Here is a 21,246-nt window from a genome sequence, read left to right as displayed (position 1 = left end):
CAGCACGGAATTATTAAACGGGAACAAATAATAAAGACAGTAATGCAATAAATGCATTAGCTATCGATTTGAACCCTTGTAAGTCAAATTGCAATCCCTGCCGATGACGAAGATCCATGGAAAACCATTTTTTGAACCAATGTTAGTAATGCACGCACTATACTAGCTGCTGCAGTTACATCCGCTCCCGCTAACCAAGCCCGAATGAGACAGTCTGGTGGCTAATTAGATTACATGTACCATGCATCGTTGAATTGAAAACTGACACGATCATTCTTTCCATAAAGAGCGTGTTGAGATCTTGACTCACTGATTTATCTAGATTAATCTCATGGAGCTTGCTTCGAATGGGTATGGCCACCGCACCTAAATGTACAAGAATTTCCATTAGCCTAATCTTGGATTGAAATGCACTATAACGATGCACTGCTGGAGTAAGTGCTGCAGCGGGATGCAGGGAGTGTCTGGTGTATTAACAGTGTGATGCATGTTTACCTAACACAGATGGAATCTGGCAGGTGAATCTTGCCATACTATAATGTCTGCAATACCTGAGCCATTGAAGTTATCTCTCAGCCAGATGAAGGCGTAGAAGTGCTTTAGAAATAAGCTTACCATGAGAAACAAGCTTAGCCGAAAGTTAGTGTGGGTCTATTTTCAGAGTGGTTCTGCCGAGAGTGATAAGAGCATGTGACATACACGTACATGTACAAGGCTCTCAAATATTTGCTATAGTAGCTCATATAGTATTGTACATATCGCCATTATGACTTAGTAAGGGCTTATTACTGTCTATGCAACTTGCCAATGCATTTAGACATGTTAAATTAAAGCGAACTTCGCACGAGCAATACATACAATGCCCTAATTGTACATCAGTCGGTATCAAAGCAATTGATGCACTATAATTAAGTCATATACGCGAGTTTTGAGTGGAACCCTGTTACATGACCTATAGTCCGCATGTTCATCAGGGCGTATCTGCGCCGGACTCAAAACCAGGATTTTCAGCGCCAGAGAAAATGTAAAAAGGAGGCCGAATGGTTGGTCGTGCAAAATCCGTTTTAACTTGTTTTTACCCGACCCTATTTTTGTGTTATGATAACTTACTACTATACGTCCCCATCATTTCACGTCGCTCCTTAACCGAGAGAAGAAAATGAAATGTACTAGCCTGAGTAGCTGCATACGGATGCATGTATCGAATAGGCCTATCTCTCCAGGTATACCTAGTGTAAGATAGAAGCCGGGGATGCATACATACACTACACCGGGAATCTGATCCGACCCAGACACTTTTACTTGCTATAAATAGTGAGGCATAAACATTATGGATTATCCTTCAGGCACTGTTTATAGTGTTACAGAGTCCTGTATTGCCTTCCTTCAACTTAACTCGAAGGCCAAACTGTTCGGATACAAGGTGGATAAATAAAATCGCTCTTACCATGTCAACAGTAGAATTCCTCGCAAAAATAATTTGTATCTACTCTTCTTGGTTTTTACTCTGGGCCCAGCTGCTCAAAACCAGTTTTGTCACTAACGCTGGCGTTAATTAAACTTGGCGTTAAGTTTTAGGGCTTAACTGAAGGAGATAACGCCAAGATAAAGGACTATTTTGGCATTATTAGGGGCAATATAACCCAGCTGTCGGCTGCCCAGTCACCTCCTATTCTACGTATTAGCAGTTGCCATCAACAAATTGCACAGAACAAGGAAAAATTCCAAATCTGACTGAATTATCGCGCTTTTCCGATCTTGACTCCGATTTGACCCCGAGTTAGCTCTCCACGCGTCGACTCTTTCCATGTGGAACGATGCACTAGTAAGGCGTTTCCTGGAGCTAGGGTCTCGTTAGGGAGTTTTTCCCGAATGTACGCGATGATGACGTGCCCCATTAACAGGACGTAACATCTATTTTAAAATGCGTTTCCAAAGTGATTGCATGAAGACAACTCATTTGTGTCGTATATCACTGGAAACCCTCGATTCCCTGATTCTCCAGGATGTTAAGTCGGGCATTTTATTTCTTTAAATAAATCACAAGCGTCGCATTTGCTCCAAGCTCTGTTAACCATCCCAAATGGCAATATTGCCAATTGGGCCGGGGTGACGTGTACTCGGATCTCGGCCTGCACTCGCGTGGCGGGAATAGTCTTTCGCGCCTGGGCTTGCGCGTAATGAAAATAACGAATAACGCTTTTTTCTACTATCTAAGAGCTGAAACAAAACTGGAAAAGCATCAAACACGTTCAGAAAAATAGTTTACTGATGAGAACCAGAAGAAGAACAATCATACCTCAATAAAAAGCGGACTATTACTTTAAATCTACACCGGTTGATCCAGAATAATCCTGCCAGTTCATCTAGAAACCAATCCTGGGTTCTCCTCGGACCCTGTTGCGTGGTAGCCTGGGATGTCAACCACTCAGAGGCTTGTTTCTGCAACTCGAGGTCAAATTAAAGAACAGTCCGGTGGTGTTTATAACTCAACAGGGCCTTCTTTTTAACAACCAATTTGGTTGCCTATTTGCGGATTGTATGATGTATGATTTTTTGGATTATATTGTCCAACGTATTGTTTTTAATGCGTTCATTAAACCAGTTATGTCGTATTCATCTCAGTAGTTATTGCCTTTGTGTCAAACCCTCCCTGATTTAAAAAAAAATTCTGGAGCTAATCCCTGCCGAAGAGGATTATCCCAGACCCGATCTGTCATCCTTGATACAAATAATCGTCCATTAATTAAAGGGTGGAGTCGCCCGATATAGAATGCAGTATTGCATTATAAAGACAATGCGAGCACAGCTTCTATATACATGGTGTATCAAAAAAGTTAGACGTCCCTTACGTCACACCATAAACAGGAAATATATATGTCAATGCCGGTGGCATCTTGAGCGATTCTTGTTGAATAACGGTTGCTTGCGGTTTTATTGATACACTCTATAGAGTGCAGGTGTTGGATGCACTAGAAAATGCACTCTGCAGACATTTTTTCTCTCCTGTTTATGTACATTGTCGTTCTTAACTTAGGAAATGTCAGTTCGTCATTTGTGCAGTCCTGACATTAACACGTCCGAGCAATATTTCTTTAAAACACAGACATGTATGTAATTGAGGTTGTTGGAGGTTGTTACCAACTTTTTTGCCTATTTTCCTCTAACTTCTTTCTATCGATTTTGTCACCGATATTTACGTTATTCTGTTGCATTTTCCAATTTTTGCTAATTTTCATCACTTCAGTATGTAAGGTTTTCATTGGATAAATATTGCTTGCGAACGCCAAAACTAAAGCCAGCTTAGCAACCCTACATGTGAGGCACCAAATGGCATTCAGGTTATCGTTCTGAGTAGCGCTATATAAATCAAAGACATTATCATATTATTTCAAGTGCAAACTTGGTTACGAACTCAACAAACTATGAACGCGAGGACAGTTATTAAAGCAGAACCTTTAAATTCAAACCAAAGGCGTTAATAGATTGGAATGGGGCAGTCAGATTGGGCCCTAATGTTGCTGTTGATAGCTAGAACATTATAAGCTTTATTGGGTATGTCAGGTTGGATATCAAGGCACCACACGCAACAATGAACTAACCTGGCGAGCGGGCGGACATCGCACCACTAAAACCTTGAAGAAAGAAGAAGACAAGTTGACACATAAACGGACGTGGACACACTGATACAAGGTTCAAACCAAAGGAGAAGACCATTATTACACTAGCTAATATTGCGAACATTTTCAATTTTCCAAAAGCTAATTCTCGTTATCATTTTATTTCTAATTTTTCTGATATGTAGTTATCATCAAGTGGCCGCGTGGTTCTTTTGCACAAAAAACCTTCATTTGAGCATGACTTTGTGACGTACATGTGCGTATACTTTTAAAAGCAGAACGAGTGTTTAGTTTTTTTTTATTGCAGAATAATACAATATGAGGTCAGGACGGGAGAGGCTATTTGGTATAATTCAAAAAGTGCGGCCATGTGATCGTAGGCGTTGCCAGGATTTTCAGAGGGAGGGAGTCGTTCAACATGTTTAACAATGATACAACGAATATATATTCTCTTCAATTATGATATCTCACCTAATTCTCTGTCAGTTTCAACGATTTTTCCCAAAGAGAGCAGGGGAGCGAAGCTAATACGCCAATCATAATAATAATAATAATAATAATAATTTATTTGATTTAAAGTGCTAAAATAATGGTGCATACATTTTCTAAGCACTGTACATAATATTAAATGAGTACATTAAAAGTGGTGATTTCAAGGAAAGAAGCAATCGACAAATAACTAATGAATTTCTTTTCATTAATAACCAGTTAAGTTTTAGAACGAATATCATTCGAAGTATTTCGTAATATGCAAGTACATGTACATGTATATACTCTATTTACCGTTTCGTACACCTTTGTCATATAGATACTCAAAAAAGGAATGCAATTATGTACATGGTCGTCAAGCCGAAATCAAAATGATCAGATCACATAGAAAATGGGATGTATACACCAAGCTCTCTGGCATGGCCGTGATGTCATATTTCGACTTTGCTTTTATATCCATTTCGCAACAGTAACTACTGGGAATTAATGAAGCAATCTTGGATCGTTGAAACTAAACTCTTCAAATGTATGAGTAAAAAACAAGAAATTCGGTAGTCCTTATTGCACCAACTCTGAAATTAGTAAAAACTAACCATTACTGAGTTGCTCCAACTAAAAAGAGTAGTAAAATCTACCATAAGAATGGTTACGAATTGCTATTCAAATAGTTAAAACAACTAATTTCACAGTCGGTGCAATAGCAACTTCAAGAGTAGTAACAAATTACAACATAGCAGTTATTTTTACTATCTGGTTTTAAGAGAATACACGAGTAAAAGAGTAAATGCTATACCACTAGCAGCTTATAAAGACTGCTTGCAGTCAAACTAGCCATCTTTTTTAGCTACCTGCCTAGCGCAGTGCATAATTTCATACGCCACTGTATGCACTGTATTCAAGGGATGCTAACAACTGTTTTCTCATTGTTACTCTATCTTGCCCATACATCAGAGCGAGTTATGTTTCCTCGCGCAAATAAAGCTTATTCTGACAAATTGGAATAAAACATTAACCATTTCCGAGTTTGCCAAACAATACGTCATTGTTAGTAACTTTATTCTCTCTGCCTAATGTAGATTTGTATATTTGTTCAGCGCTTTAAAAAAAATATTCATCAGTGTATAGTCACCTGCCAAAGTCTGAGGCGGCTGAACCTTGTACAATGTATATGGCACCTGCAAGACTACATGTACTCTATTAATTTCATCAGAGAATGAAGGCAATTCTGCTAATGATCGAACCGGAATTAATACAAGAGCAGATGAACAGAAAGGATGTCTTCTGACAGTTTTTGGAAGTCCTCAGGGAAATTATTGAAATTATAATTGAAACTGCAGCACTTCCGAAGATGTTGTTGTTCAAGAAGACGATAGCGAGCGAGGTCTTATCAGTCTCCATCCCGACGCAGGGAGAAAAAATCATAATATCGAGATGCAAACAACAGCGCTTTATAAAACCTTGCTCTGGAATCAGTAACCAGTGTTATGACTAGGACTGTCATCGTAACATCTAATTGGTCCAGTCACGAGACCCTACATTGATCACGGTATTACCAATAAGCAGTACATCTCCCCGTAAAATGCGAGATGGGTATGTGCATTGCCTTGTGAGTTCCTTTAACAACATTACGACGTATGAAACATTTATAGATCTGGTCCCCAAGAGACCTGTACAGTTATTAGCATTGTGGCAATTCGTTTTAATTTTTGATGAGGCGCGATAGTACATGACAGTAGTTAATTGACAGTCATCAAGAGCCAATTACGCTGTGAATGGTGGTTCGTTATGGTCAACGATTATATCATTGACTGGGCGGATCAGCGACCAATTCGTGGTTAAGGTAAATGTAACCAAAACGGTCACAGTCTGTGACTATTAAGGTGGAGAACACGGAGTGAAATCGGGAACTTTTTATTTTTAGACTTGAATTTTTGTATTGAGCAGTGTACTCGGCAGTTTTATATTTGATTGCTTAATTAGATCTTGGGCTTGTTTTCATATAAAAAAACCAATCCCTGGTGTTTTTCAAAGAATTTGGCATTTATGTAATTGAGACATTAAAGGCCAAATGCGTGACGGTTTTGTGGAACACCCGATATTTCGATGTTTACCAGCACGCGCCATATGTTGAATGGAAGTGTTAACATTTAATCATACTTATGGGATACTATCATATTGTCATGATTTGTTCCTCATTTAGTTTATCCAAGAAACATACTCTGGTGACAACATGAATACAATGAATGCGTCCCTTGTGCGCCTGCCGTTTTGGTTTACATGGCAACCGATCAGCCCTGCATAGATTCTACCAGAAAACGAGCTATTCCAAATAATCAGACATCGGTGATGTGCTTTGTCGTTGCCAGGGTATGGATAATGAGGACCAGATAAACAACGCCAAGTAGCATTTGTCGCTCAGAGACATTCACCTATTATAAGGGTACATCTTCAGCTGGTTTTGCTTTTTTGTCCTCGTCAAAGGTTTAATAGATGTATAATACCTAAACCTTTGCTAATGTGATGTAGTCATAGCAAATCATAATCCCGTATGTATTGCCAAAAGATCAACGCAAAATCAAGTTTGCGTGTGTCAGTTGAAAGTGTTCGTATCTCGCCATGCAAATAATTCTAAAAAAGTACTTTTATGGCTGGGCAAATGTACCTGCTAGCTCCAGTTCATATCAACCATTCTGTAGACCACCAAATTTAAACGTTACTTCTATTTTGCAATTTGCAAAGATTTTCCATCATTTCATCAGTTGAAGAAAACAACAAGACTGAGGCGACTTTACATCCATCAATCGACCAGAACTTTCCATCCGAGAGCGCAGAATGATGAAGACATCCAGGGAGACTCTGTGGAAACAGTTACAGCCTCTCCGGGTCGGGTCTCTACCTCTCCGAGTCAAGGCCAAGCACCTCTTTTGAAAAATCAAGCCTCAGACACACTAAAGGCTATCTCAAAACTATGCTCTTGACAGTATAAAACGTACTATCTGTCTTACAGCATCACCACTGTGGGCCGAGGCTATGATAGGACACCCAATATATTCTTTCAAACTGATACTGCATAACAGGTTTCAGCGATTAAACAAAAGTTACGTGTACGGCAGAAATAAAAGCATATATACCAACGTTGTTTTGGTAAAGACGTTGAAGATAGAGATGAAACAGTGGGGCCTGGCGTAGCTTCGTTAATTTCTTTTTCCAACGAAAAATGTAAAGTATGTAGGATCGCTTATCATCACCGTCCCCTATCCCCTACCCAATGATCGACCTTTAAGGGCACGAAAATTGCCCCCCCCCCCCCCCATGGGCCACCTGAACATCAACAGAACACCACCAGATGGTGGCAATAATTATTTCGCGTGTTCCCGTAATATTGACAAAAGCGAAGGCGGCTTATCCGTGGCAACGTCAGGGAAATCGAGAAGCCTTTGTTATATCAGCTCAGCATATTGCCTGCACAAATGTTAGTATACCTCTCTATTTATTCAATATTCTCCATCATAGCCGGGGGCAAAGGTATTAGGCAGCGTGCAGGTCATACTATAGAATACGCCTATACATTTTAATCAATAAATGGACTATTTGTAGACACAGAGCGATTTTCAATATCGCCCCGGGTACTGAGAGGCACTTTGTAAAAAAGGAAAATATTTTTGTGTCATGCTCCTATTGATGATCTTCGTCTACAAATGAACAACAATATTTTTGATTTTTATGCTATACGTGTATAGGGTTTACTAAAGGTGAGGGCAAAGTTGATGAAATCACTGATTATGAAGCCGCTTTCATTGAACTAATACATGTATTACCAGTTAATAGGGAGTTTTCGCAAATCCCCCGAAACGGCAACGTGAACGTCTATCTCTTGTTCGACCTCCTCCTAACGAACTCGGAAAATGGTATAAACATTCACGTGGATGTTTCGGGGGCTTCGCGAAAACTTATCAAGTTGTTACATGTCACTAGATATTTAAAACCCGTTCCAAAATGATCTCCAGTGTTCTGCGAGATCTCCAAAATCGAAAAATGACGTTTTTTAAGAAACGTTTCATTCATTAAAACATTCAACAGCCAAATAATATTTATCACAAGCTTTGTTCTTTCCAATCAGTGAATGTATAGTAGCAGAATATTTTCCTACCGAAGGATCGAAGGATCTTCATAAAGGATAGTTCCCCGTCTCAGATTTGTGTGGGCATTAACATGCAGCATGATTTACCCAATACGGACCAAATACCTTCCACAGTCACACACATTACATTATTTTGCCCCTTACATGTACCTTGCCTGCATGCCCAATACACGGCCAACTGTCTTTAAACAAAGCCCGCTGGCATCAAGGCTTTAATTCCTATTGTTGTACTGTCTTGTTAAAGTCTTGATAACATCGACCCCCACGAGAAAGCTTTCGTGGGGGTCGATAGCCAAAACCAGCCGGAGCAAATAAACGTAATATTCAGGTGAAATATTTCCGTTGCACTTTAAGGTCACCCTTTTGTGTCTTAGATTGAGTCATGCAGTGGACCATCATGAGAGATTTGCTGAAGTCCATGCTGACGGCTGTGTCAACACTGCCGGTATTCTTTTTTTCTTGTCCGGCAAACAGTATTACAAAAATCGATTGAAATCAGAGTTGGGCAATGCCAGCCCCTGACTGATTTGGAACGCCTGCCTTAGGCTATTGGGCGTTATACACGCATTGTGCTCGCGTAACCTTGCCGAAGGATTCCTATTATTTTATCCATCACGTCATTACATTTAGACATTGCATTATATGTGAATGTCGTGTCATGTGTGTACACTGCACTTGGACGGTGCTGCTGCATACAAGTTCAGCTACATCTGATCACCAATAACAGCAAGTTAATGAGTATGGAACTTACAGTGAATGCAAGTACTATCACTATTACCATGATCATAGGAATAACCCGTTCTTTCGGGCAGGGAGAGAGGAATCATGAATGTATGTGTTTCCCAGTCGCGGGTTTTGCCCCCATCTCACATTATATACCCATTACAAAGATTTTTAGTCAGTTATAAATGTCTATAAAAGGTTGGTGTATGAAACATAACGCCATCATTCCAATTTGATATAGTTAATGACCTCAGTAAATTATTCAAATACTACATTGCACGGCTGAGTATCTTTTTAAAAATTGAGTATATTTTTGATAATCAAAAAAAAAATATTGAATTCAATATTTAGATATTGTATCTCATTCTTTATGATTGATTTCATCAGTTTAAACCACACTTTTCCCTTTGACATATTTCACCGCTACGTGTATCTGGGTCAGGCCTTCGATCTAGCACCAGATGCTTTAATACTACAAGAATGCCATTATTGTTCTGGTAGAACTACCAATAAACGATAGTTTATCTTATCATTGAGAATAGGCGCAGTGTTGCCATGATTACCCCACTTGTATCACGTAGAAGTACACTTCCCTTGGCGTGGTGAGTGTGCATATGCAACCAAACTATTTTAGATCAGGATCCACTTGAGTCGTCTTCCACGTGGTTTTAGTTTGCATTGGTTCTTTATTTAACTGTACGATTTATTACAGTGTAATGAACTTCCAAGGACTTAAGCAAATCATTTGAATTAAAATTATATGCCTTCTCGCCGACCGCCTGGCTTAGAGACGTGTGGAAGCGTGGAAGTAAAGAGTTTCTCATAAGCAAAATCTGGGGAAGCCCATTCCTTAGGTTTGACACCATAATAAGCAAAATGTACTATACAAGTGCATAAAACGTACATTACATGTATTCCATTTTTTCAGCTTATTCAAAGATACACTAATTATAAATACATGTGAACAGGAACAAGTCAACATCATTTTGTAGCACTGGAAAGAACTACCAGTATTTGCCATGCCCATATAGCGAACTGCCATGCTGTAATAACAGGGAAAATTACAAATTAACAAGAATTCATTCCAAACTACACTGTACTGTTCAGAAAAATGATCGTTAGGCCATCAAATACGAAAAATTGATGGAGCAATTAATTAACAATATTGCTTTGTAAACGATGTCTCCCGGCAGCCAATGTTTATGTACTAAGAATGATAATTGCTTTTTTTCAAACTTCTAGTTTTTTTCAAGTCATTTCCTGGATTGTTTCGTTTATCATGTCCCAAAGAAATCAGATACAACGATCTACTCTTGCCAAGCACTGTGACACTCTTATTTATAGAGTTTCTGAGCTTTCAAAAAGCTTAATATTTTTTCGCTCAACACAAATAATTATGCACACTGCAGAGGTTTTTCAGCGAAATGAAAAAAACCCTCAAAGGACCATTGGTATTATTAAGGGCACTATTACCCAGCTGTCGGCTGCCCAAAATGCACAAAAAAGGAAAAATTCAAAATCAGACTGAATTATCACGCTTTTCCGATGTTGACTCCGATTTCACCAGAGTTATAGCTCTCCATGCGTCGATCTTTTCCATGTGAAACGATGCACTAGTAAGGCGCTTCCTGGAACCATGGATCTATCCTGTGACCCTTGGTGTTGATATCGATTTTCCGACGTCACGGTGATGGCGCTTTACCCCACTACTGCGACGATGATGGAAATGACGTTGCGTCGTAATAGCGGGGTGACGTGAACTCGGATCCCGGCGTGGACTCACGTGGCGGGAAAGGTCTTTAAGGGGTTTTCAAATTACCGAAAAAGCTCCTCGGGGTGCATATTTGTGTTGGCCGAAAGAAATCGTCAAAAGTTCAAAACTATTATCACAACATGTTAGAGTGCATTATCAATTTCGCATAGATTTGGTCATGAAGAATTTCTCAGCCCTGATACACGCCGATATTCAAAAAAGGACAAATTAATGACGAATGTAAAAAGTGGTTGTTCACCCTGGTTGTTGTTCATAATATTCGAACAGTTCCAACAAGCACTAACAGAAAAAAACCGCAAAACATGTATTGTCGCTATTTTGAATGACTCCTTGTCGTCACTCGGCTTCAGAAAATGGGAAAATGGCCAGAAAATTGAATAAACAATCTTTTTTATATATCTTCTATGTCTCAAATCTACATCTTTAACAAAACGCTTCCGTTAAACCGAGACTGCTGATGACGTTAGCAGTGGTTTTGCGAAATGAGTGGAGTATTAAATTTACCTCCCCCGCCAGTGATGATTAGAACCAGTCTGACTGGTAACCGGTACCGAGATCTTAATATGGCTGCCAGGTGATCACGTGCCCTTCTCACCTAACTGCTCAAGACATATATAATCAAAGTCGGTTTCAATCTAACCTTGTTAGTAACACGTGTACATTGGAGTGCATGTGACTGTGGATATTTTGCATAGGTCCGTTGAAACTTTACCTCAGCGCAATGTAGGCGATTGAACATTGCAAAGAAGATATGCTAGCATTCGCAAGAAAGACCCAGCTACGCCATAGTTGTTTTTCGCTCAGGGATACGTGGCAGTTTACCAGTGCCTTATCTATACACATAAGTATTACTGCAACTAGCTTTATGTCTGTGCTCCGTTGCTAGCACCAAGAGCATTGCCTTAGTTCTGCACTTGAAAACTGAGTACGCCTGTGGGGTTTCCTTTCAAAACAACGCCTGAAAACCTATTTGCCACATCAGACCTTATGGTTCCATATCATAAGCTACATCTTGTTCTTGCTTACTATCACGATGTTACTAAACAACCATAAAGGGGCACACCGGTCGTGTTTGTTGTATTTACTGCTTACTCAGGAAAATAGAAAGAGCTTGTGTCTATATATGTCTACACAACTGCATTGTTAAAATCTATATCCAGTGCGTATTTAAATGATTACAAAGTTTTTAAATTTTAAGTTCAACGAAAGCAGTAGGCCTTTGAATTCCACTTGATGCGTGTAAGCAGAGGGAGGGCCAAAATATCACAATGTAAGTATGTTGTGCATAATGGTAGAACACAGATCTGAAACAACGTGAAAAACGTTTTGCAATCACATCACAACGGAAAAAGGACTTGGAAATCAAAGAGCATTGTTTTAATGGATGTCCATCACATATACTTAGTATATTAATAATAAGCAAACATGGCACCCCACACGTGATGCAGCTCATGCACTCCCCTGCTGCCTGTCCTGTCTTGCCATTGTTAGCCCTCTTTCCCAGGGGTCCTGTGGAGGGTACGAAAGAGCAAGGCACATGACCCCTGGAGAAGAATAACGCAGTGGCGCATCCAGAACAAGCCGCACCCAACCAGGCCAACAACTCAAAGAAATAACAGTTTTTGAGATTCTGAAAACATTTTAAGCGTCTTCTATTTCGCTGAAATACCTCCAAAGGTGCATTGGCTGAAATACCCTCAACGGTTTTTTAAACGCCCAGGAACCTTTATTGCTTGGAAGTGAAGTTGGCTTCTTTGAATAAGGTGGGTGATCAACTGGGTTAGGGTTCCACGCTTTTAAAGAAGGATATATTATGAATCATCGCTGCAAATTTTGTTGTCTTCAATGCGCCTTGTGTTTATTTTTTACATTATTGCCTTCACTCTCGTAGCCAGTGTTAAATATTATTGCTTGAACGTAAACTTAGGCCAGTGATTATTCAATATGTTACCTCTTCTTTATAAACTATGTGGCTTTTTTTTCGGCCAAGACTTCAGTTCAATATTGATTTATTTTCATAACTCCTCATCAAACTTCAAGTAAAACTGGTATTGCAGGTTTTTTTCTGTATATAAATCGGCCTAGGTGAACCTGGCTTGTTCAGAAATAAAGGGTTTTTCATGGGCACGTATACGGAACAGTTTTTTTACTTAAAGGCACACGCCGTTCGTTAAAAATTTGAAATATATATTTGAATTTGAAATTTGTTAATTGCGTTAATACGTGCTTAATTCAAATTTCAACATTGTCGTTGTGTAGACAGATTTCCAAATGCTATGAATACCAAGTTTCAGCAAATTCGTACGCATAATAACTGCACTAACGGCATTTGACCACCAGTAATTACGAACGATGTACCCCTTTAATTTGACTGGGGATGAAACAAATGCACTGTCTTGACTGCCTCGGCCTCTCGCATTCGTAGTGCTGCTTTTTAGGTTATCCCGTGCCTCTGCACAATATTTCTGAGCCACACAGATTTACTGCCCACTTCGAATTCTCCTCAATCGTAATAACTCGCTGTGGGATTATCCGACCTTTGACCATGTCTGCCGCGCGCACAAAAGAGCTGCAGATCGAAATCTGGTAGCATCTATCCACAGAATTATCGCGTAGAAAATAAATGTGTACGAGAACAGACTTATTGAAGTCTGGTAATCGATAGCTTCACTCAGTTTGTGTGCATTCCTGTATGCAATGTGTGTGGCCAACTACAATTAAATGCACTGGTGGATCTTTACACAAGAAGGAATCGCGGTGAAATATACTGATGTAGTGCATTTGGTAATGTATTGAGACCAACGTCCTGTCATGCATGGAAGTGATCACATCAATGCTGTGTACTATACTGATACACGTAAGAATGCATTCGGTGTGTTATATGTTCATGTTTGAGGCATTTTGCATCTTAATCGCACTGAAATATACTTTTTTTATATGAGAGGGACTTATCACCGACATCTCATAATATATTCTGCTGCATTTTGTGTGTGAGAACCTCTCCCATGAATTTGAGTAACCTTCATTGCGGTTGCCTTACCAAAAATTACTTTCCATGTTCACTGATAATCATGATTCATTCGGAATTTGGGGAACGTAGCGCGCGCACTGGGCCCCGCTGCGGTTGCTAAATCTTCGTTATCATACATGTACAGTAACGTTAGCGTTAAGTCATAAGTTACGTTATTGTACATGTACATCAGCTTTATTGAAGAATTTGAAGATAATACTTAAATGTAAGTTTTCACTTTGATCCCTAACACTGCTCCTGCCTATAATCCCCCTTTAACAAAGCACAGGCGCAGCGATATAGACCCTGGATTACAGGGCAGATAGTTCCAGGGATGACTTCCGTTGTATCAGTCAATTATCTTGTTTTTTTTAAATAAATTCTTTATGATGATTCAGCCTTTTGCTCTGTTAATGATACATCAAAAAGTGCGTCTATATTCCTATCAGCGCAGAGAACGATATTACACCAGGGGCCGGTTGTTCAAAAGCTCAAAAGTCACGTTATCCCTAACGGTTACGTTAAGGAACCTTAAGGTCGTTATCACTTTCAGTTAATCTCATTAAGACATAACGGCAACATTAAAGCTAACGTGCTTTTGAACAACTGAGCCTAGGTGGATAACGAAAATAAACAGGTGAAAATTAATACAATGTTGTTGTATTTGGTTTATCAGCATTGACTGATTCTGATATTATATAATTGAGTTAGAGGTGTTAGATACATATAGACGGCGTCGCCATTTCAATATTCATGAGGTTGGAACCTCTATCGATTAGATGAAGAACCTTTTCAAGATGAAGGTATTTCATTTGAACTTTTATGAAAGAAACTCCTCAGAGTATATCTGGAGATCAACATCAATATTTAAGATGGGAAAATGACTGAATAATGCAGGGCAGAGTATGTGACAAAGGGCTCTGTATCACATAAGTTTAGCGTTGAAAATTGCAGCGATTTTGCGAAACCCTATTTGAACGTCCAATTTACTCAAAACCTATAGATTTTTGTGAAATCCTGTATTCTTTCAGCGCCCAATTAATGCCTGGTGGTGACCCATTTAAATTTCGGATTCTAAGTAGCCCAGACCACGCCAAGAAAACAAGCATAGTCCTACCAAAAGCTCGGACCCCAACTGATGTATAGTTCGAGTAGCACGAGGTGCATCTAATTTAAAAAAGTATACCAAAAAGTGAATGTTGGCGTCACCTTCAAATGAGTTGCCCTCGTCCTGTAATGCAGCAGATTCGGGTAAAGTTGCAACGCAGGAGGACACGCGGGCCGGTCGCCCCGGCCCGACTTGATGGACGAGAAGACAGAGTACGAGGCCTAGTACTGCAACGGCGAGTACTGAACTGCAAATGCAATGGTTACAACACTTAGCAATGGACCAACTGCATAAATTGATATACATGTACTGTATAAAGCCACGAAACGCGTCACTGCAGTGTAGTGTACGTTATGATGAATTGCACACGCACACGTACACGTATATATGTACAAATGGGAGGCGCATTATTATTCGATGCACGCACCGCAATGCACATTATGATGTACTGCAATGTACACGTATGTAAGTACATTGGAGTCAATTGTATTATTTATTATTCAATGCACTGCAATAACTGATTGCTTTGCTGTAGTGAAGGCTGTAGGCTTGGCACTCAATCTAGATCTATTGTATTCACTGACTGCATATAGCAATGTAGGCATATATACTGATATAATGCTGGCCTAGTCATTATCTTCAGAAGAAGATGAGCAATGACTTAGCTATTTCCAAGGCTGGGCAATCATGATGCTTCTGCATAGCGCAAGATACCAGACCCAGGTAAGATGATGGGCTCTTCTTAGTAGGGATTAAATACAGGGGCTCTGCTACTTATCATTTTATGAGAAAGGTCGCAGCTCTTTTGGCAATCTCAAAGATGAAAAGCTCTGCGAAACTTTAGACAATTGGAATCTCTAGACAAGAAGTAGTTGTCATCAATTATGTCTTGGGGTATTGTCGACACTGTGATGGCGGACAACGTAGGTTTTAAATTACAAGAAACCTTAGGACCATTTTCAGGTCAACCAGGCCAAAACTGGCATGTGATTTATTCTTTTCGAGCTCCTGGTATAGGACGATGGACCTCGATTACTGTGTCTTCGACAGACACAATACATACTATACCAGGATGTACCCGCGTTTGGTTACATAAATGTGACTTTACTGTCGCTATAAAATATTGGAGGTGTATACGGTGCTTTTTCAGACGTTTTCCATTAACTGGCTGCGGCTACTAGGCAGCCAAAAACATGCGTAAAACCCTCCTTATTATTTCAGATTCACTGTTACTGACAACATTAATATCAACAGAGAACTATATGATTAGATTTATTACGAGGAGTGCCATGCCGGCTCAGCAACCAGGCAGTGCAAAAGTTATTTGCTTGTCACTTGTAAACGAATAAGAAAATGGGAATATGAACCAATATGGGCGTCCATTCCGTGCGAATAGAGTACATTCGTACGTCCAATTCTGTAAAACTATGAATTCCACCATAATTGTAGCCCATGCAATCGTGGAATAGCTTGCTGTCGCAATCCAATGGTCGGTATCATACTCATCATGATATGACCAGAGTTTCTCATGCTTCACGGTGAGATTGTAAGCGTAACAGCTATTCAACAGTAACACTGACCAAAGCTTTCCAATAGACCCATTACTAGTACGACAGAAGGCAGATGACCATTTCTAAATATTCCTGCAGTGCTATATGAACTGATGTGTAAACTCGTGAATCTACATAAAGATTGATTAAGGACTTATGTTCGAGATCATTAAGTTTAGTCATCGTATGGCTTCTAGGCTAGAATGAGCAGTGAAGATGGAGAAGGCAACGAGGAGGAGAATGAGAAGGATGATGTTGATGGGCGCCATGGCTAGCTCAAGGTCATCGTGATGTCTGCAGTGCAAGGCTGGTGGTGCGATGCGCGCTCGGGGGATGTTTAGTAGAGTGACCGTTACGTATAAAGGAGAAAATAATATTCGACCTACCTCCGTCAGCATAAGTCTCCACGCCGTATCCGTCCTGCAGCCCCGTGGTCCATGTCCCCTCATATTTGGCCCCGGAATTGGCACTCTGCCGCACTCCGTAGCGCCCCTTAAATCCCTGTGTCCACTCCCCTCTATAAATCCACCGCCCTTTTGTTTCTATTCCTAGTCCGTGTCTCTTTCCTTGAAGCCACTGACCCTCGAATTGGTTACCACTAGGCCAAGTGTATACTCCGGAGATCTCGTACCCATATTGCCAGGCACCGGAGTATTCGCCCTGGCCTTTGGGTCCAGTACATACGCCGTGACCGTGGGCCTTTCCATCCTCCCAACCCCCGCAGTATGTGCCGCCATCATCGAAATCAAAACGACCACCCCCGGTAGTCATTGCACCCTGTCAGTGTGTGAGGAGCAGCAGAGTTTTGCCCGTTGTTATGGGGCGCCGGGCCGGGAGGCTGAGGACGAAGGTTGTAGCTTCCTCATAGAGGATCCTAGTGTAGCAAGGCTGGGCCTGGCTTGTAAGGAATGTTCTACATTACCGGCCTTCTACCCACGTCATCCAGTCAGTTACCTATCGTAGCCAAGGTGTGCATCTCGGCGCCAAGAGCACGCTATCCGAATCCTCGAGAAAGGTACAGTAATCCAACCTATGAAGGAGGTATCCTCCGACTCAACACCGTCGCAGCTGGTCACACTCGCCTGCTTGTGTAGTGATTGAATAAAGTAATCCGCGACAGATCGATACCCTGATCGTTATAGACACTACCGATTACTGCAGCGCCTGCAGTCCATAGCGCCAGGAATGAAACTCGTATCCAACCATGGACAATGATCTCTCGCTTCGCACGAACTCTTTGTTGACATGTGAAACCTTCGAAAAGCGCATCGAGGATGCCCAAAATGAATACATTATCCTTCTTTAGTCTGCTCACTGCGACGCTGGAACCACACGTACAGTTTTGTAATTGCGCTGAGAAGGGACGTATGAATAGTTGCATCAGCGGAACAAAAGCTTTACCGGCGTTTGTTCTGCGATGACAGTGTGCTCACGTGGTGTTTTCCGATATTGGCCCAGGGCCTCGGAGATGGAAACGTCAAATAAATACAAAACTCTTAGCAGGGAGGAGAAGATTACGTTCACGTCACAAATGAGCAGACAGCTTTTATTCCCTGGCACTTGTTTTTTACCGTAGGCGAAAATGTTCTTATTAGCGTAATTGACTCTATTTTACAAGCTTTTATGCATGCATGTAAAGTACAAATATAGCTTCAGTATCATCATTGGGGCGTTTTTGATCGCTTTTGGTTCAAACTGTTCGACGTTTACAAAATAGAGTGCTCCATTTAATTTTGGTATTTGGCATGCGAATATTGTAACGTCTCGTAATATATCTTACAGCCTGTGGTTCTACTTTGAGTTTGTACATGTATATATATGGCGTAGGAGTGAAAAAGCCCAGACTCTCAGAATGAAAACCAACAGTTATCTGGCTTACTTTTGATACGTACCCTCACAGTTGATATGTATGGATACCTCCAGCATAAATACCCATGCTTGTTGTTTGTTTCAGTGTTCAGTATATATTCTACTACCGGCTTCACCTGTTTACAAAGGATCAGGTATCGTGTGATGTTGCCTCTGACTGACATGAAAGCTTTACTGTTACCATGGTTACCCGCATATGTCAACTAGTGAATCGGCCTCCCATCTTAAATTTGAGGAATATGCCTAGAATGTCAAGTACGTGACTGCGTTATTCAAAGTTGACATTTTATATATACGTCGTATTCATCTGAGGTTCTCCATCTCCTTAATGTCCTTTTCTGTAAATTTCGTCGCATTCGAACTGACGAGGATAACATATGTCCAAAAGCTGAGTGGGGCATCTTTTAGTATGTTGTTAAAAAAGCCAGTCTCCTTTCGAGTGATTGAGACAGTTCCTATAAACAAGTCGTTTGTCCATAGCACAAAAAAATGTAGATTATAGCTCAAAGACCTTTGTTCCCTAATAACCATCACTTGAAATCGAAATCTTTAATTTTTGATTCAATAACAGAAACCCTGACCAACATGTGTACACGATCGTGTAATTACAACATCGGCGTTACAACTTCGACCGAAGATGTGCATGTACCAGGTTGCATAATCCAAGATGTTTCTCACAAATGATACAAGGTAGGTGTTATAACAGCATCTCAGTATGCTGACAGCTTTGCGTCCACTGCACTGCTGCAAATTCTCGTAGGCATCATTCCTCCAAGACTCTTCTCATAGCATCAGCCGAATGCAGTGGTCGATGAGATCAAAAACATTGCAGTGCATCGCGGACTCCATCTGCATACCAATACTGGTACTTCAGCTATCAACCAGTGCGCGAAAAACCCAACTAGCAACTGACCGAGATGCCTGCCAGTGCAACATTTGGTCAACTGCCACCATTTACATGTGTAACATTTAGTTTATACCATCGTTAACTTCGTGGTCTCCTCCAGGTCATGTGTGTATAGAATATAGGTCGAAAATAAGCCAATCTGAAGCATTGACCCTGGCTGCACTGATGCATTTTCCATTGACATTTAATTACGTTATTGTAGTTTTTGACATCTCTCAAAAAATGGGGAAAAGGCAGCCTTTTTGCAACAGCATTTTCAATGCGGAACTTTGATAAGCGGCCCAAGTAGGCGGTCGAAGATTTCCAGCACATGTCATACCCATGTCAATTTCATACCCAAATACTACTATTGCCACCTTTTGGCAATGATGTTCCTCAAAACGAACTAAAGCTGGTGCCCATTTTCCTTGCACCTCTACTACAGTACTGTAATCGCTACTATATGTACAGTCTACTACATTACAAAAAAATTCCTGCTAAATTCTTTTATTTTGAAGATTAGTTTTAGCTTGCTATAGGTGATTGTTTTTTTCAGACAGCTAGTGACCTTTGAGAACACCGCTCATAGTCAGCAATGCAGTCAGTCAGGGTCTTTATGGCCAACCCAGCTCATACATGAAAGATTGGAGGTCTCAAAGGTTATGAAGGGATTTAAAAAATAACATAAAAATCTTAAACAAAAATGTGCATTTGTCATGACTATCGAACACACTCTATGGAATTGCAAATGCCAAAAAATGATGGTCATAAAGTAGAGTTCATGGACTCATTTGAAATTTTGAAAAGGCACATGAAATAAAAGAGGTGATCGTTGGAGCTTTTTTAAATGTTTGTTACATAATGTAGGGATGGAATTAGGTGCATCCAAACACAACAGATATATGACCAACTGAATATACCATACTCTGCCGAAAACCGCATTCAAATATCTTATTTTATATCTGTGATATTTTTAAAAAATGGTGGACATTTACTTTCTGGAAGGACTGCACATAATGATCTACTATTAAAGTCCTAATAGATCCAGCGACCGTCGAAGCTGAACTTTTGCCGTAGTGAGAAAGGTATTATAGAAACAATTCATATCATAGTCGTAATTTTTCAAAATTATTAACGCAAAAGCGAAAATACCGTCTTTTAATCGGCAAAAAGCCGCTCCTCCAAAATAGGCGAAAAACTAAGTCATCGTGTTAATTTATGAATGGAATCTGCGAAACCGAGGCTGTGACGTCACGAGAGCTATACCCCAAGCATAATTTGAATTTGCATACACTGTATAAACAATGGCGACTCACGACGATCTTTCGAGCGATGAGACAAGACCACAGTTGATTTTTTAAGCCTTTTAGCAGTTAAATTGTCAATGTTTGACCGCGACGCATCAAAGAATGCGTCAAGTAGTGAAACTGAAATTCGGATATGATATACGGGTTAGTCTTGCGAGTAACTGGTGCGATTTAAATTGGTGATTGACCACGGAAATTTTTTTTTAAATTGACAAGTTTGACACAAGTGGACATTTTTACCCATATCGGCCATTTTCACTCCAAATTTGACCCCCCCCCCCCCCCCTGCACTCGTCTAATTGATAGGCCTCGACCCTCCAACCTATGAATATTCACAAGTGGTCTTGTCTCCGATTCATCCAGTTTCTTCTCAGAATCTTCAACAGATTTTGATGAAAGTGGATTGAATGAAAGGGATGACGATTCATTTCAATCAGAGGGTGATGAAGCGGCCGGCATTACACCGTATATGTACGAGCCAGAAGTGGGAGTTGCCGCTGATGATGCCATTTGTGTGGACATCATGGATGCAGAAGAGGAATAGCTGGATCACTTGGGAATCGAAAAACTGTAATTTGTAATTCGCTGTTCGGAATGCTTTTACATCCCCCAACAACACAGTAATTCGGCATTTTCAATCACTCCTCTTGTACATTGCATCCATTGTGCACAAACAATGGCGGAGGGAGTCCCCTCTGGTGACGTCATCGGCCAGATTGGCAGAATGCCAAAGTGAGGCGGCTGTCTTCGGTGCGCGGCTGGGTTCTTG

At 40.5% G+C, this 21,246-nt stretch overlaps 1 protein-coding gene across 2 annotated transcripts in view; it reads right to left on the bottom strand.

Annotated features, from left to right (window-relative positions):
• The window catches only part of LOC135495597 (junctophilin-1-like), a 66,165-nt gene extending 48,591 nt beyond the window's left edge, over nucleotides 1-17,574 (bottom strand). Inside the window, exons 1-2 of one of the 2 annotated variants that reach the window (XM_064784400.1) lie at nucleotides 16,802-17,574; nucleotides 3,603-3,635 (exon numbers count right to left, since the gene is read on the bottom strand). In XM_064784400.1, coding sequence (XP_064640470.1) covers nucleotides 3,603-3,635; nucleotides 16,802-17,186 — 418 coding nt within the window. In that variant the 5' untranslated portion in view covers nucleotides 17,187-17,574. The remainder of the gene's footprint in view (nucleotides 1-3,602; nucleotides 3,636-16,801) is intronic. The other variant, XM_064784401.1, reaches the window with a different exon arrangement.
• Nucleotides 17,575-21,246: the final 3,672 nt, after the last annotated feature.

This window comes from Lineus longissimus, chromosome 11, assembly GCF_910592395.1.
Source record: "Lineus longissimus chromosome 11, tnLinLong1.2, whole genome shotgun sequence".
Classification (NCBI taxonomy): domain Eukaryota; kingdom Metazoa; phylum Nemertea; class Pilidiophora; order Heteronemertea; family Lineidae; genus Lineus; species Lineus longissimus.
Note: the sequence above shows the minus strand (reverse complement) of the source record. Positions and strands in the feature narration are given on the sequence as shown.